Source organism: Ostrinia furnacalis, unplaced genomic scaffold, assembly GCF_004193835.3.
Source record: "Ostrinia furnacalis isolate ACB-3 unplaced genomic scaffold, ASM419383v2 OfSCF1126, whole genome shotgun sequence".
Classification (NCBI taxonomy): Eukaryota; Metazoa; Arthropoda; class Insecta; order Lepidoptera; family Crambidae; genus Ostrinia; species Ostrinia furnacalis.
In genome coordinates, this window is record NW_021131365.1 from 307,234 (window position 1) to 321,003 (window position 13,770).

At 35.6% G+C, this 13,770-nt stretch overlaps 1 protein-coding gene across 2 annotated transcripts in view; it reads right to left on the minus strand.

Annotated features, from left to right (window-relative positions):
- The window catches only part of trh (PAS domain-containing protein trachealess), a 53,869-nt gene that overhangs the window by 19,064 nt on the left and 21,035 nt on the right, over positions 1–13,770 (minus strand). For both annotated transcript variants that reach the window (XM_028302433.1, XM_028302432.1), the window contains exon 3: positions 97–173. In XM_028302433.1, coding sequence (XP_028158234.1) covers positions 97–173 — 77 coding nt within the window. The remainder of the gene's footprint in view (positions 1–96; positions 174–13,770) is intronic.

The window sequence follows — 13,770 nt, forward strand, 5'->3', positions numbered from 1 at the left end:
AAATAAGGCGCCATCCAAAGATTGTACTTGCAAAATAGGGATGGTCCTGCTCCTGCATTAGATACTAAATATCTGATGATGACAATGGATGTATACCTGGAGTATGTGTGTGCCTTGATGCTGCTCGAACAGGTCCATCGCCAGCCCTGCCGGCGTTCTTCTGCTCTGGGCACCTGGAACAAAGAATGGATGACATTACAAAAAATCCAATAAAAGAAAACGTACACAGAATGCATGAAGGTTTCCTTTATGCCAAATTAAGTTAGCATAAAATAAGTTGGAACGGTATGATTCAGACAGAATGTCTTTAACTAAAGTTTGACCGCTTTTAGAAAACCCAGGACTTTACGCGCAGTTTAACCGGCTGCTATTAATAGCAGCTGGTTAAACTGCGCGTAATTATTAATAAAACAGTATGAATTTTAACTAATAAGTATTTCAAAGATCTTTTTTTTATTTATTTAGGAAAACAATTATAAACATTTATTTTTTCTTTCTAACGGCACAATTAACTAAGTAGAAAATTTGTGTGCGAGTATTTTTGTACTTCAAGGCAAATACTGCAAGTTTATCTGCATTGTAAAGCGTATCCTAATATGCAAGGATATTCAATGCAAATTAGCTGACGCGTGGTGCAGTAGAGAGACATCCTCACAATGATAGTGTGAGTGTCGATGTCGGTAGACGTCAGGACTTGTAAAAATATGGAAGTGGATAAGTCGCACTTATTGGTACCTACCTAAAGGAAATTTTTCCATTTTACTTGAATGAGATCTTTAACTAAACCCCTAGATGTCGGTGGAAAGGTTGGCGTCGTTACAGATTACCTAATACCTAGATACTTAGTTACTATGGCGTTCTATAAGCAAACTATTGTGAGTTTGAACTCAAAATCCCTTATCCTAAAATGAAGTTTATAACAACCGAATAAGTAATTCTTACTTTTTCTTTTATTTATATGCTTGCTAAAATTATATGCTTTTCTTAAATGACCATATTTGAGCTTTTAGAGCTTGTTCTTCATCATCGATATTATGTTTATTTTACACCAGACAAAACTTTTAAACAAGCTTTCACGCCTGTCTCTTAGTCAACAAGACAATAAAGACATTAAATCATCCCATTCATACGAATCCGAGGGTAGCTAGCCGTCATATAAAGCAGTCTGCGTGCGCGCACGTAACCCGACTCCTCGCGATACGATCGCATGACGGATCGAAGCCGGTAGCAGGGTTCACGTTCTGTGCCTGTGGTAATGGAAACATTTAAATTACAAATCCCTGTACTGGGAAGTAGGTATAATGAAACATCTTAAAATTTAGATTCTAAAGAGACTCATGAGGTTATCTAGTCAGGCAATCATTTCTATCGGCTCTAGCTATAAGTATTGTTTGTTTTACTTGATGCTGAAGTCAATGAAACTTATGTTAGATCAAGCTGGAGCTTAGCTTCATTTGACGGATATTGAGAGTCTGGTCTCATTACACCTACCTACCTATTGCATTTAGGTAGTAAAGATTTTAGGGCATTTTTTTATTTTGATGGTGTTATGTAAATAAGTACTCGTATGTTCAAAATCTTTAACTATGTTATGAATTTAATTCATAGGATGTGTAAGTTTTTAAATAAAAGCATAATCATTATATTGAATTATGTTCCACATAAACTTGAAAAAATACAATAAAATTCGCAACTTTTAATCGAGATCATAGACCACATCTAAACCTTAATCAGATTGCCTAAATTACAAAAACAACCGACTAGCGACTGTCGCTCGTGTTCATGACGTCACATTTTCGTGACGGCGTTTCATCGCGTTATAAAATCGTAAATAACATTGCGTTCGTGGTTCCACGTCTGTTTGCATGTCCGACGTCACGACTACCCGTCACGATCGTTAGCTGTCCTTGCGCTCCGAATTATGGACATATCTGATGATGTAGTGTCACTTTCGATTGGGAAAACGTTACATCATTTTCGAAATTCGAATAGAAACAATGGAAAGCGTAGAAACAAATTAATCTAAGGCTGGGTTGCACCATCTTACTTTAACTTTGAAAAACTCCATAGTTTGACAGATTTTTGACGTTTGTATGGATAAAAAACACCGGTTATAGTTGTGTGGTTGTGTGGGTGTACCGTCAAAGTTGGGTGGTGCAACTCAGCCTAAATATCGAATTTTGCGGACTCTATTAATTAAAATATTCGCACTATAACACACGCTAATTGTGAACCAGCACTAAAGACGATAAATCTATAAAAATAATGTCATACTTAGTTGTCGCCCTATTAAAACGCAAACTTTTAAAAACAATAATCTTTCCAATGTAAGAATTAATTTATTTAGGACATTTCGTTTAATGAATCGATCAGAAGTTACTCGAAATTCAAGTTAGTATTACTTACACTTATCACAAGAATTTGAAAATGATAGACATAAAGTAAACAACCAAAAGTTCTTATTGTAGTTGTGACATGCAAAGCGAAGTAGCTCTATATTCATATCCCTGTTCATAAAACATACGACTTATCTTACTTAATATCAGAATACATACGTAAATAGCTTTGACTGAAACCCAAACTGTTAAAGTTACTTCCGTTAGACAATAAAAGGCAAGGATCCGTTCACACACATTTAAACACATGATCAAAAACAATGCTATAAGTACATCCTTTGATAAAATCCGCGAACTTTTCAAAGCGTGGTTAACATGCGCCGGCGCAGTCGGCATATCAAAGCTGCGTTCTTGAATTAAATCGTAAGGAACACGCCCGCGGTATCGCGCCATCTCGCGAGTTAAATACGAGCTGTACCAAATCTGCGGTCATGTGAACTTTATTTTATAAGCTGTGGTAAACGTCAGGTCGAAGGAAGTTAGGTAACTTTTTTCTTGACGATGAGTTTAGCTTAGGTATTAGAAAATCGATGATTATTTTTAAAACTAATTTAGCTGTGTATTGGGATTGGGGGGTTGGGGGGTAAAATATTTTTTAGGTGGAGTTTGTTCCTAAGTCCGTCTAGCTAGCTACAATGCTATGCTAACAATATTGTTTGAGTTTCAACAGTTGGGAGTAAGTACGATAGTCAGTTTCTCTCAAGTTGAGGGTTTCGGGTGAAGCTCGCTTTCATGCTGACTTTACCATCAGGTGAAAAGAAATATCTAAAAGCAGCACCAGTTAAAAAAATTAGCTCCAATTTTAGTAAGCCCAGTGTAGTTAGGTGTCTGTCATTTTATTCCTTCTCCCTTTCATAACTACAACTTTTAATGTTTCCCCATTACAATGTACCCTAGACAATATAATACTTAGCTCCTCGAACGAAACCATTAGTTTTACTCCGACGAACAAATTTTTATTAAGGCCGCTAAGTCGTCGTATAATTTTCTCGTTACAGTGTGACTGCACCCTTAAGTCGGATCGTCATTACGGAGGTAATTAGTTGAGGCATTAGTAACTTAATAAAGTTTGTCGACGTCTTTATTAAAACGCAGACGTATTTGGTTTGGAGCTACTTTTAATTTAACGGTTGCACGGTTTGGCTGTTGAAGTATTGTTGGCCTAGCACCCTAGATGTCAACCAGCAAGTTAACACTAGAAGTGCCGAAGATTACGACCCCCCTAAAAGTGCCGCTGGGTCAATTTTGTCCCAGCATATATTTTGTAACATTTTTTAGTTTCAGGCATGAACATTATGGTTAAAACTATTTGTAGTATCCTTAAAAAATGGTTTATCTATACAGTTAAATCAATATGTACTTATTTCTTTAAAAATATAAATGTATTCAATTTTAATTTTGAATTATTAAAGGACAGATATTTTTGGTTTCATATAAAAATAGTCACTTATTACATGGTGTTATACTGTATTAAAATTATGAAATTACTAATTTAACTATTCATTATTCTTTTTGAATAAATAATAAATATCTTACAAATAATAGTGCACATTTTGCACAAAGTTTTTTTGTATGGTTTTTTTGTCTCTCTGGTCTACTATATGTTTAGGAACTTCTATAGGTATGGTTATTTTTCTGTTATCCGTACACACACTGTGAAGTTTTTTACCAGTTACAATGAAAAGTATGTACGTTTAATTTTAAAAAGATATATAAGTCACACATTTTAAAAATGTATCAAATCATACAATGTATGAACTGGCCCATGTCTTGAAGTCACCTTCCTACTAAATTATAAATGTAAAAGTTAATAAAGATTGATGAATTGATGGATGGATGAACCGATGAACGGATAGGAAGGATGAATGGGTGGATATAAGCCTTGAACTTGAACTAAGTGAGTGTGGATTCATGGTTAGATCGATTGTTGTTTTTTCACTCTTTTACGCAAAAAATACTAAGCCGATCTTCATAAAACTTTGCAGTTTTATTGTTAATATTTCAGAATAACATAATATAGTCTATAATGAACAATAATATTCAGTTATTTGGTCAAATAACAACGATAAGTGTCAAGAAATTAGGTCTTTCTATGATAAACTTAATTTCTCACTAGGTGAAGTCACAGGCAACAACTAGTACAATTTAATTACATTTCTGCATTGTTACGAGTCACCTAAACGTTCCTCACCTCCCCATTCTCGTTTTTCCTCGAAACAAGGAGTTTTCATCGAATTATTGTTGCAAATACCAAGGTGGGACAAAAATGACCCAGTGGCGCTTCTAGGTAAAACCGATTTTAATTTTTTTTCTAATAATGTTATATCATCAAAAACATTAAAAAATGATAAAATTCAATAAATCAGGAAAAGTCAAAAAGTTTCATGGACTTTCGTTGAAAAATAAAAAAGTAAGAGACGATCAAACTCGTGAGTGGGACAAAAATGGGACGGCGGCCTTTCTAGTGTTAACCATACGTGCTCTGGATGTAAAACAAGATCCGTCTCTCTAAATAATGTAACGTTCGCTATGTCTATTGATTTCTATTCGATATAACTTTATTACCCCTAGACAAAGTAAGTAACAGTCCGATTGTTCATAGTTCTCTAGTATGACCGCACCATGCAGCGCCATTGTTTCACCGAATGTGCAAAATAAATATGTTACCATACCTACTGTTTAACTTCTTCTTCTTAATGGTTAACACTATCTTCCTACATAGTATAAAATACCAAATTCGCTCCCGCTGTCTGCTCTCTTAGATTACGCTGCAGATTTCATTGCTGTTTTCAGCAATAGAGAGATTCAAGAGGAAGGTTTATGTGTATAAAACATAACACCCGTGCGAAGCCGGAGCGGTTCTCTGGTAATACTTATATGTATAAAACAGTTTTATTCTACCAAAAGTTCCAAAGCAACCGCGACAGTAATTGAATACGTTCTTGTAAAGTCGGAACGCAAGGTCCAGACAGAACGGGCAAATTTAACAAAGATCTCTCTCTTAAGTGCGAAAATATCGAGATATTTTCACGTCAGTAGTTTTACGGCAACTCCCGAAAGCTTCCTTGAAATAAAATTATGATAGAATGAGCTATTAAAAAAATTAAAATGATCCCACTCACCATATTAACATACTTAGTTTAATTGGTTACTAATTGTTCTATTTTTACCCATGAACCTACCTAAAAACCACACATTTTAATCAGGTGTGCTTCTTACTGAAAAAAAAATTAAATTTTGTTTTCAATAAGCTTCGGTGTGATATCCAAACACGTCCGGCGGGCAGTCTGAATATCTGTATTTAGAGGTAAAGAAAGCAATAATTTGGCCGTATTTGTCCATCGGCCAGTGCCAACATTTACCGGGGGTGTTTTCACAGGGCGAAATTAAATAAAACTCGCACTAATGCCGAAAGAGGGTGGACACGCGTTTGTTTTGGTGATCAATGTATTTATTGCCATTTCTATTTTTAGATCGTTTGATTTTACTTTTTTGTAGTTTATGTGGATGGTTATGTCTAGTGATAAATCCGCAAAGCGCGTATAAATTCTTTTGATTTTAAAAAAGTTTTACACACAAAGCACAGAATTTGAAGCACTGTAAATACTCGCAACTTTTGCAGAAGCGAACATAAATGGATATATTAATTCTTGATTTAGTTTTCTATGAAGAAATCGGTTAGAGTCGTTTACCAGTACCTCGCCCTAGTCCAAGCTTCGTCTTCGGGAAAAGCATGGCTAAATATTTCCCGTTACAAATTGACGAGACACTTATTTAGGTTTAAGACAAAATAATAAAAAAAACTTACAAAAATGTGACAAAACTTTTTGTGACAATTTGTCAATAACCCAAAAGAACACTGCTTAAGAAGCGCTTGCCAAAATGGTGCCTCTACAGGGTGTTAGGTAAATGGGTATATGAGCCGACACTAGCCCATGTTAACATGGGCATATAAATGGTATGGTGAAGTCAGAAATTTGATATCTTCATTTTAATTATTTTAATTTTCATACAAATCGGATTTTATAAAATTTATTTTGTATGAAAATTTAAAAAAATAAAATGATGATATCAAATTTCTGACTTCACCATACCATTTATATGACCATGTTAACATGGGCTAGTGTCGGCTCATATACCCATTTACCTAACACCCTGTATAACACACCCCAGCAATCACTTATTCAGTAGCTGCTTAACCATTCAAGCGAAGGCACTACAGTGCCCGCAATTTGGCTTAAAAAAAGTGGCAATGTCCCTCAAGAACAGGAGGGAAAAAGTGGCAATGAGTCTGCCCTCAAGACCGGGAGGGTAATTCTTCATTAGGAGCCGGTCAAGTGGCGCCCCCAGGGGGCGCAATCAACGCGGACCATGTTATTTTTGGGGGCTAAAGTTTACTTGAAGACTGTGATGAAGCTCACTTATGTGGCCAGTCTGATTAATATTATTCAGCTATTACTTATCATCGCATACCTACTGGATTAATAAATTCAGCTATAAGGGCATTCGCCCACGGTGACTTTCACCGCTACTAACGCGCGTTAGTTGCATTTGCAAACGCACTACAGAAGTGATGCCAACGCGCTACAAACGCTCTGCAGCAGCACCATTAATACCATTGTTTAAAAAAGTATACCTAAGCCTATATGTTATCCCGAAGTGGTGGGGCAAAGCTATAATTAGGAAGTGTATTAGTGCCTTGAAAAAAGTTTTGTTTATTGATTAAACTAAAAGAAACTAACTTAATAAAATCAATATAACTAGGTACAGTGTCAATTTTAAAGCCAAAACAAAGGCAGATAATAGAAACTCACAAAAAAAAAAGAAAACAGTGGTAGTAGTTACGCTGCATTTCGGACAGACTTCGCATAACCCCCGCAGCCTGAGTCCATTAAGTGAGAAATACCGAAAAATCACGACACCGAAACAGTAATGAATTGTAACTGGCCAATTACACGGTCGGGCAACCCTTCACCGCTCGCGGGGTCCACTCGACCCGTCCAAACGATCGATGCCAAATAAAAATAGCTACAAAATCCCGGAAAACGATCCCACATTCGGGACACGTACTGTCAATATAGAATGGCGCAGGGCGATGATTGTGATGCACCGGCTGAAGGGAACATACAAAAATGGCCCGGCTGGTATAGATTGAAAATAAACGCTTTTTGTTGAGGTGAGTCTTTGTAGTGCGGCATAACGAGCTGCAGTAATTTGCACGTGAATGCTTAATTTGTTTCGATGATTTTTGCATAAACGCGCGTAATGAAGTCGCAGACAGTTATAGTTTTTTAAAAATACTTTGATTAATTATGCAATAATATTTTAACACGCTATTTGTGCAGTCAACCAGATTTGTGAGAGCAAATCACTACCGAGATGAGTAGTTATTAATTATGTTGGGTTAACAAACTATAAGCATCAATGAGTGCAATAAGTCCGTACTTTCTGATACCTTACATAATGAAATCAACATTCTGTATAGCTCACTAATCATTGTGACTTAGTTACGTGACAATCCGACATCAATGAAATTCTTTTTCGTTTACCGTCTTGCAAGGGGCGAGAGCTGAGCGAGCAGTATTTAATATGTACAGACGACAGCATATCAGACTGAACATTTTTGTAGCAAAATCGTCCCTATCACAAACATATAAGGTGTTTAACTTGAATTGTGGTCTTCTGTACCCCAGGGTCACGCGCCCAGTTCATTATAGCCAGGATTAGCGGAAGGGTTAGCATTGAGTCGAGACAGGAATTCCGGGAACAGTATTAAGGGATAGGGAATTTTCTAAGGAACGTCTATACATATTAAACGGAGAAAGAAAAATACAGCGGGATAGGTCTTCTTAATAAGGCATTATGGAAATGTAACTTTCATTTGCAGGGGTAGTAAACTATAGTTATTGGCTACACCTTTTATGATGACAATGTTATGGTACTTATAAAACACGTTCACACGGCTTTAGATGTAAATAAATCATGAGTTATTTTTAAAATGAGAGTATACTTGGTATCTTTGGCTTTTTGCTTATAAAAGGCTTATGCTCATTACCCATTTGTTATTCATTCTAATTTAATGAGGTATGAATAAGTGCTCAAAATAACTAGACGACTTATAATTATTGTAGAGTTCTAGAAATTAATTGCAATATTTTTTCAGTCACACACGAGTTAGTGTCACACGTAGCCATACTTATTACCTATACATTCCAAAACAAAATTGTCAAAATAAAAGCGGACACAAGCGAAGGATCCTAACACATTACCTCCAATATTTCGCTGGGCTGTGTCGCCGGGACGTATTTTCCCTTTATTTATTGTTATTTTTCTATTTCGCGGCAGATGTGCCGCGCTATGATTTACGGTGGCCTCGTATTAAGGAACGTGAATTATAACACTAACTTGGACCGGTCAAAGGAATGTTTTGTTTTTAGTTTCGGCTCTACGTTTCGACTAAGTATTTGGAGCGCAATATTTTGGTGTGGTCAAGTAGAACGTGACTAATGCATTTAAGGGTTAATTAACAAGTTATGAGAGTGATTAAACTGAATAAATATTTTTGATTGATTTGATTTGATTGTTGAAATAATACAATTTTTGTCAAATGAACAGGTTTCTTTCTTTGTATTTACCTAATTTTGAAAACATTATTTAAAGATGGGTAATCAATACGAGAGATATTAATAAGTAAGGTATACATGCTAATTTAAAGAGTTAAAATAACCATAATGTATTTAACTTTGTACTAAATTTTAAAGTAAACTCTCAATGAGAGCCCTCACTGAATAAACCTCTCCGTTACCCTAAAAGAGTTATCGACAAAAACGCATAACTCAAAACACCTCATAAAACATTAACATCGAATCTGATAACCGGTTAAAATCACATACGTCCGCTCGCCGCGATATCCTACGCCCTTCTGCCATAAATCAACGGTGCTGCCACCACACGGCAATATGGGGAACGAAACATGTGTTTACCCCGAAGTTAATTTGTCGAATTTATCTGCCTTGTCTCCGTGTATAGTATTGAGAAATATTGCGTTTCGTACAGCGGTTCCTGTGAAATATTATCAGCGTTTATTTATTTTGGTTTTGTTTTCGTTAATAACAGTTTACTTAGCAAGGTGCTAATTAGGATGGCCGAGTAATTTATCACCCCGTGACTTAATAAAGTAGTATGTAGCAGGTATTAAAAGTTACTGTCACGACGGTAGAGTTCCTTAAACCGACTATATTATTATTACCTATCTGATAGTTCAAGAAACGACTAAAATCTAGATCATACTACTTGTAATAATAGATTATGAATGCAAATAGCCATTGTAGACTGTTAAAGTCTTCCAAAACAAAACTTTTGTGTTTCAGAATAACCTTAAAATTAACCTTCAAAAGAAGATTTGCGTGGGTTCCTGCATGAAAAAGCTCTAGGTATTTTATAACTTAAAAGCTAATTTGAAATAAGTTGTTTTGTTTTTAGAGAAGTAATTAAGAGATACTTAAACAATAACACGTTATTATTGTTATCTGTAACGTCCAAACGGTAAAAAAAAAAACAACCCCAGTGAGACAAAATCACTTCACTCGGGAAAAAAGACCAGCATTTTTTACACAAATCACAAACACTGTCTAGTGAGGCGTGTACGCAAATAAATGTGCCTTGGGGACCCTGATCCGCCGCAATACGTCAAATAAATATTACCTATCGGGAAAAATGCAAACGTTTGTTTTAGTGAGTCAACATGCCACATGTGCTTCATTATTGGTTATGCTAATGCCATAGATTTATGTACGAGCTTGATTGTGGAGGCAGGTCTATTTTGTTTTACATAATGGCAATTTCAGGTTTGTGGAATTCTGTAGTTTTGATCAAGTATTTTAAGTGTTTTTTTTTTTATAGATTTGCTGTAGAGAGTCTACTGGTTATCTCATAATCATAATTGCACAAACATGGCGTAGTTTCTATTAAATTTAACATATTTGATATAAAAAGTACGTCTGTCGTCCTGGCCAACTGCACTAAATTCAATTTCAATTTATATGATAGTTTGTAATTAGATCTATGTTTTTTCTGATCAGAAAGGTATTTGTTTCTCGTACCGTATTTTTAATAAAAAGTAAAACCACTAAATAAACTTTAGTTTATTGCCGCAATTTATTGCGGCCTCAAAAACATTGCAGCTTTTTAAAGCACACTGTGCCTAAATTCGTAACAAGTGTACCAATAAAACACCCCAGTACAAATCCAATTTTGGCCCCTAACGCGCTTAATGCGACCACGGGGCGAATCACTACGTATGCCACTGTCATTTTAACTCAATTTTCAAGCCCACCTACATGCATTCAAATAAAAATATTTGAGACTATAAGACACGAGTTAGGGGCGTTAAAAGTGTCTCCAAATGTTTGGGGAGACAAAATTTCGAGTTTCCAATATACTCACGTAAGCAATAAAGATTTGAGAGGAAATTCCCTTTAAAATTACGTCATTTTTGTCAAATGTTCGTATAAACAACTAGCTTGTTTTGACTAAAAGCATTTGACAACGTTTTTTTTTTGTTTTATGTAGCTTAGGCATTAGGCATGGCTATGGCCTTGAATACAACACACTACCTACTTAAAAACTCAAATAAGAATGCAAATGACAAGATAAGCCCAAGGCTTGTCAACACACAAATTGTAAAAGACACCGTCGGTATTAAAAATACTTAATTAATTCAGTGGGGTAGACCCCTTATATCAATACGCCGCGATTTGGGCCAAAATTTTTAATCTAATCAATTAACAATCAGTGCAAGCGATATACCGCTTGTTAGTACTGCTTATTTGGTGAACGTGACTTGGTTAGTGTATTCAAATTGTGGCGGGGTTCGTTTGACGATTTGGCTGCGCGGTTTAATTGGCATTACCACTGTGCCTTAAGCCTTGTCAAGTCTAGTTATTTAGTAAAGTAACTCGCTTTTAGTTACTAAACTATTCGCTACTGGCCAAAAAACCGTTCGCTCTTTGGTCCAGTACAATTTACAAGTAGACTAGTGTGAATTAGGCTTTAGGTTGCCAAATTAACATTATTAGCAAAACCATAGAACGCAATAAGGTGTCCTTCTTTAGCTAAGAACTGCGGTTTTACTACGTCCAATTACTTTACTCAAATTATTATGAATATCTTTCTTCATGGTTGCCACTATTCTACTACCGTTATTGATCGATTATTGCACCAATTTTTCAATCATTATCCGTTAAATTCGAAATTACAACAACTTGTTCGGTTTCTTACGAAATTCAATTATCGATTCGGTATTGTTCCATAAACATAGACAGAACCCACTAAACAAAAATGTCTAAGTGAGAAATTTTAGAGTCAGGAAAAGTGCCCATATTCAATGGCAAGTCTGCTAAAAACTAGTTTTAAAACTAAATTAAGACATAAATTATGTCTGAACCTAAAAAGGAGAACTAATCGACTTCAGTATAACGTAAATTCGCACAAATACCAGCTCTATAGGCATCAAATTAACCGTAGTTACGCGTATAATGCACGTGTAATTGAATGATGGACGACTGGCGCTGACAACTGGAGTGACAAGCTGACAAGTCGCTAGATGATTAGTTGGTATTAGGTACGTACTAACAAACTGGTGACCAATGTAATTGACTGTAGTAATATTGATTATGACATAAATACTGAGTTATAGAACACAAAAATAGTAGAAAAAACTACAATAATATAGTAATGAGTCATTAATTAATACTGTTTAATACTTCAAATTATGTTTTCTGCGATAAAAAATACCTTTAGTTTGTTTTACAAGCTTTTGTACATTTAGGAAGCTTTTTTACAAAGCATCACACTGTGATCACAAATCATAAAGCATTAAGTACGCACATTTAAAAATCCCTGTTATTTTATTTGGTAATGTTAACCATAGTTAAAAATCTATACTGCCAAGACCATGTAGAGTTAAATCGTTAACTTCAAAAATTATGCTGCTGTGTACAGTTTAATTGGTAGTTTTTCAAAGGATGTAATTTGGCATAAATTGGACTTAATATTTAAAATTCCCAAAACAAACGCCGACGGCAGAATGTAAAATTATTTGTTTTGCCGACAGTACCTATGGGGGGCTAACGAGGTTACCACCGACAATGACATGACGAAGGCAAATCAGATTGCCCGACCCTCCCGGTTATTTTAAACCTAGTCAGTCATTTTGCATAGTTTTACGCGGGCGCGAACCACTGGGCGGGGAGGCACTTCATTTGTTGTGCCTATTTATGAAGACCATGTATTATCCTAAAATTATAAGTAAAAGGTGAACCATTTTCAAGATCTTAATCTCATTTTTCTATATCTCTTTTTAAACCTAGTCAGTTATTTTGCATAGTTAAACTAGTAAGTACATATTTGCTGCCTATACTGCCGCACAATTTATAAACGCAGTAAGTAACACGTGAACAGTTTCGAGAAAAACACGATCAAAGTTGAAATTTTATTTTGGGGTGTCTACAATTAGTTACGCAAATATTTGTAAAAAAAAAATATATGGGCTTATAGAGCTAAACTCAAAGTTTATTTTGATATGAGGTTTTTGTATTTTAATTAATATTTTGTATTTAAAATTATTAAAAAACTGTTTATGTTATGGATTAACTAAGTTTTCGTTCGATACTTACTACCCATGAATGCAGTATGATTGTTCCTTACTGCGTTTATCAGTAGTTTTCGTTACTTACGGTACATGTGTTAAATGATTGATTTAAATTTTAGTTCTTACAACGTAATATATGCGCCGTATCTTTACAACTTACTGCATTTATGAGTGGGAGTGTGAATCAAAATAATTTATCAAAACTTTAAATGCGCAGTAATAATACAATTATACTGCGCTTATCATAAGCCAATAACGCTTTCATGTTGAACTTTCCCAAATGACCAAGGGGTAAATGAAACAAGTATTACAAAATAATTGCTGAGATCGCTTGTTATTCAATCAAAAATTAAAATATGGCACCCACTTTTAGATCTTAAATATACCAATCTAATAAAATAAAGACTCGGTCGTTCGTTTCAGCCGAAAGACGTCCACTGCTGGACAACGGCCTCCCCCAAGGATTTCCACAAAGACCGGTCCTGTGCCGCTCGCATACAGGCACCTGACGCGACCTTCACCAGATCATCGGTCCACCTAGTGTGAGGCTTGCCCAAGCTGCGTCTTCCAGCTCATGGTCGCCACTCAAGAACTTTCCTGCCCCAGCGGCCATCAGACAACTTATAGTGTCTCCAACCTTCAGAGGAGTGGGTACAGCACGGCATTTGACATGATTTTTGTCTTGTCCATTAAAGACCCATTTGTTGAGAGGCTCTATTGAGG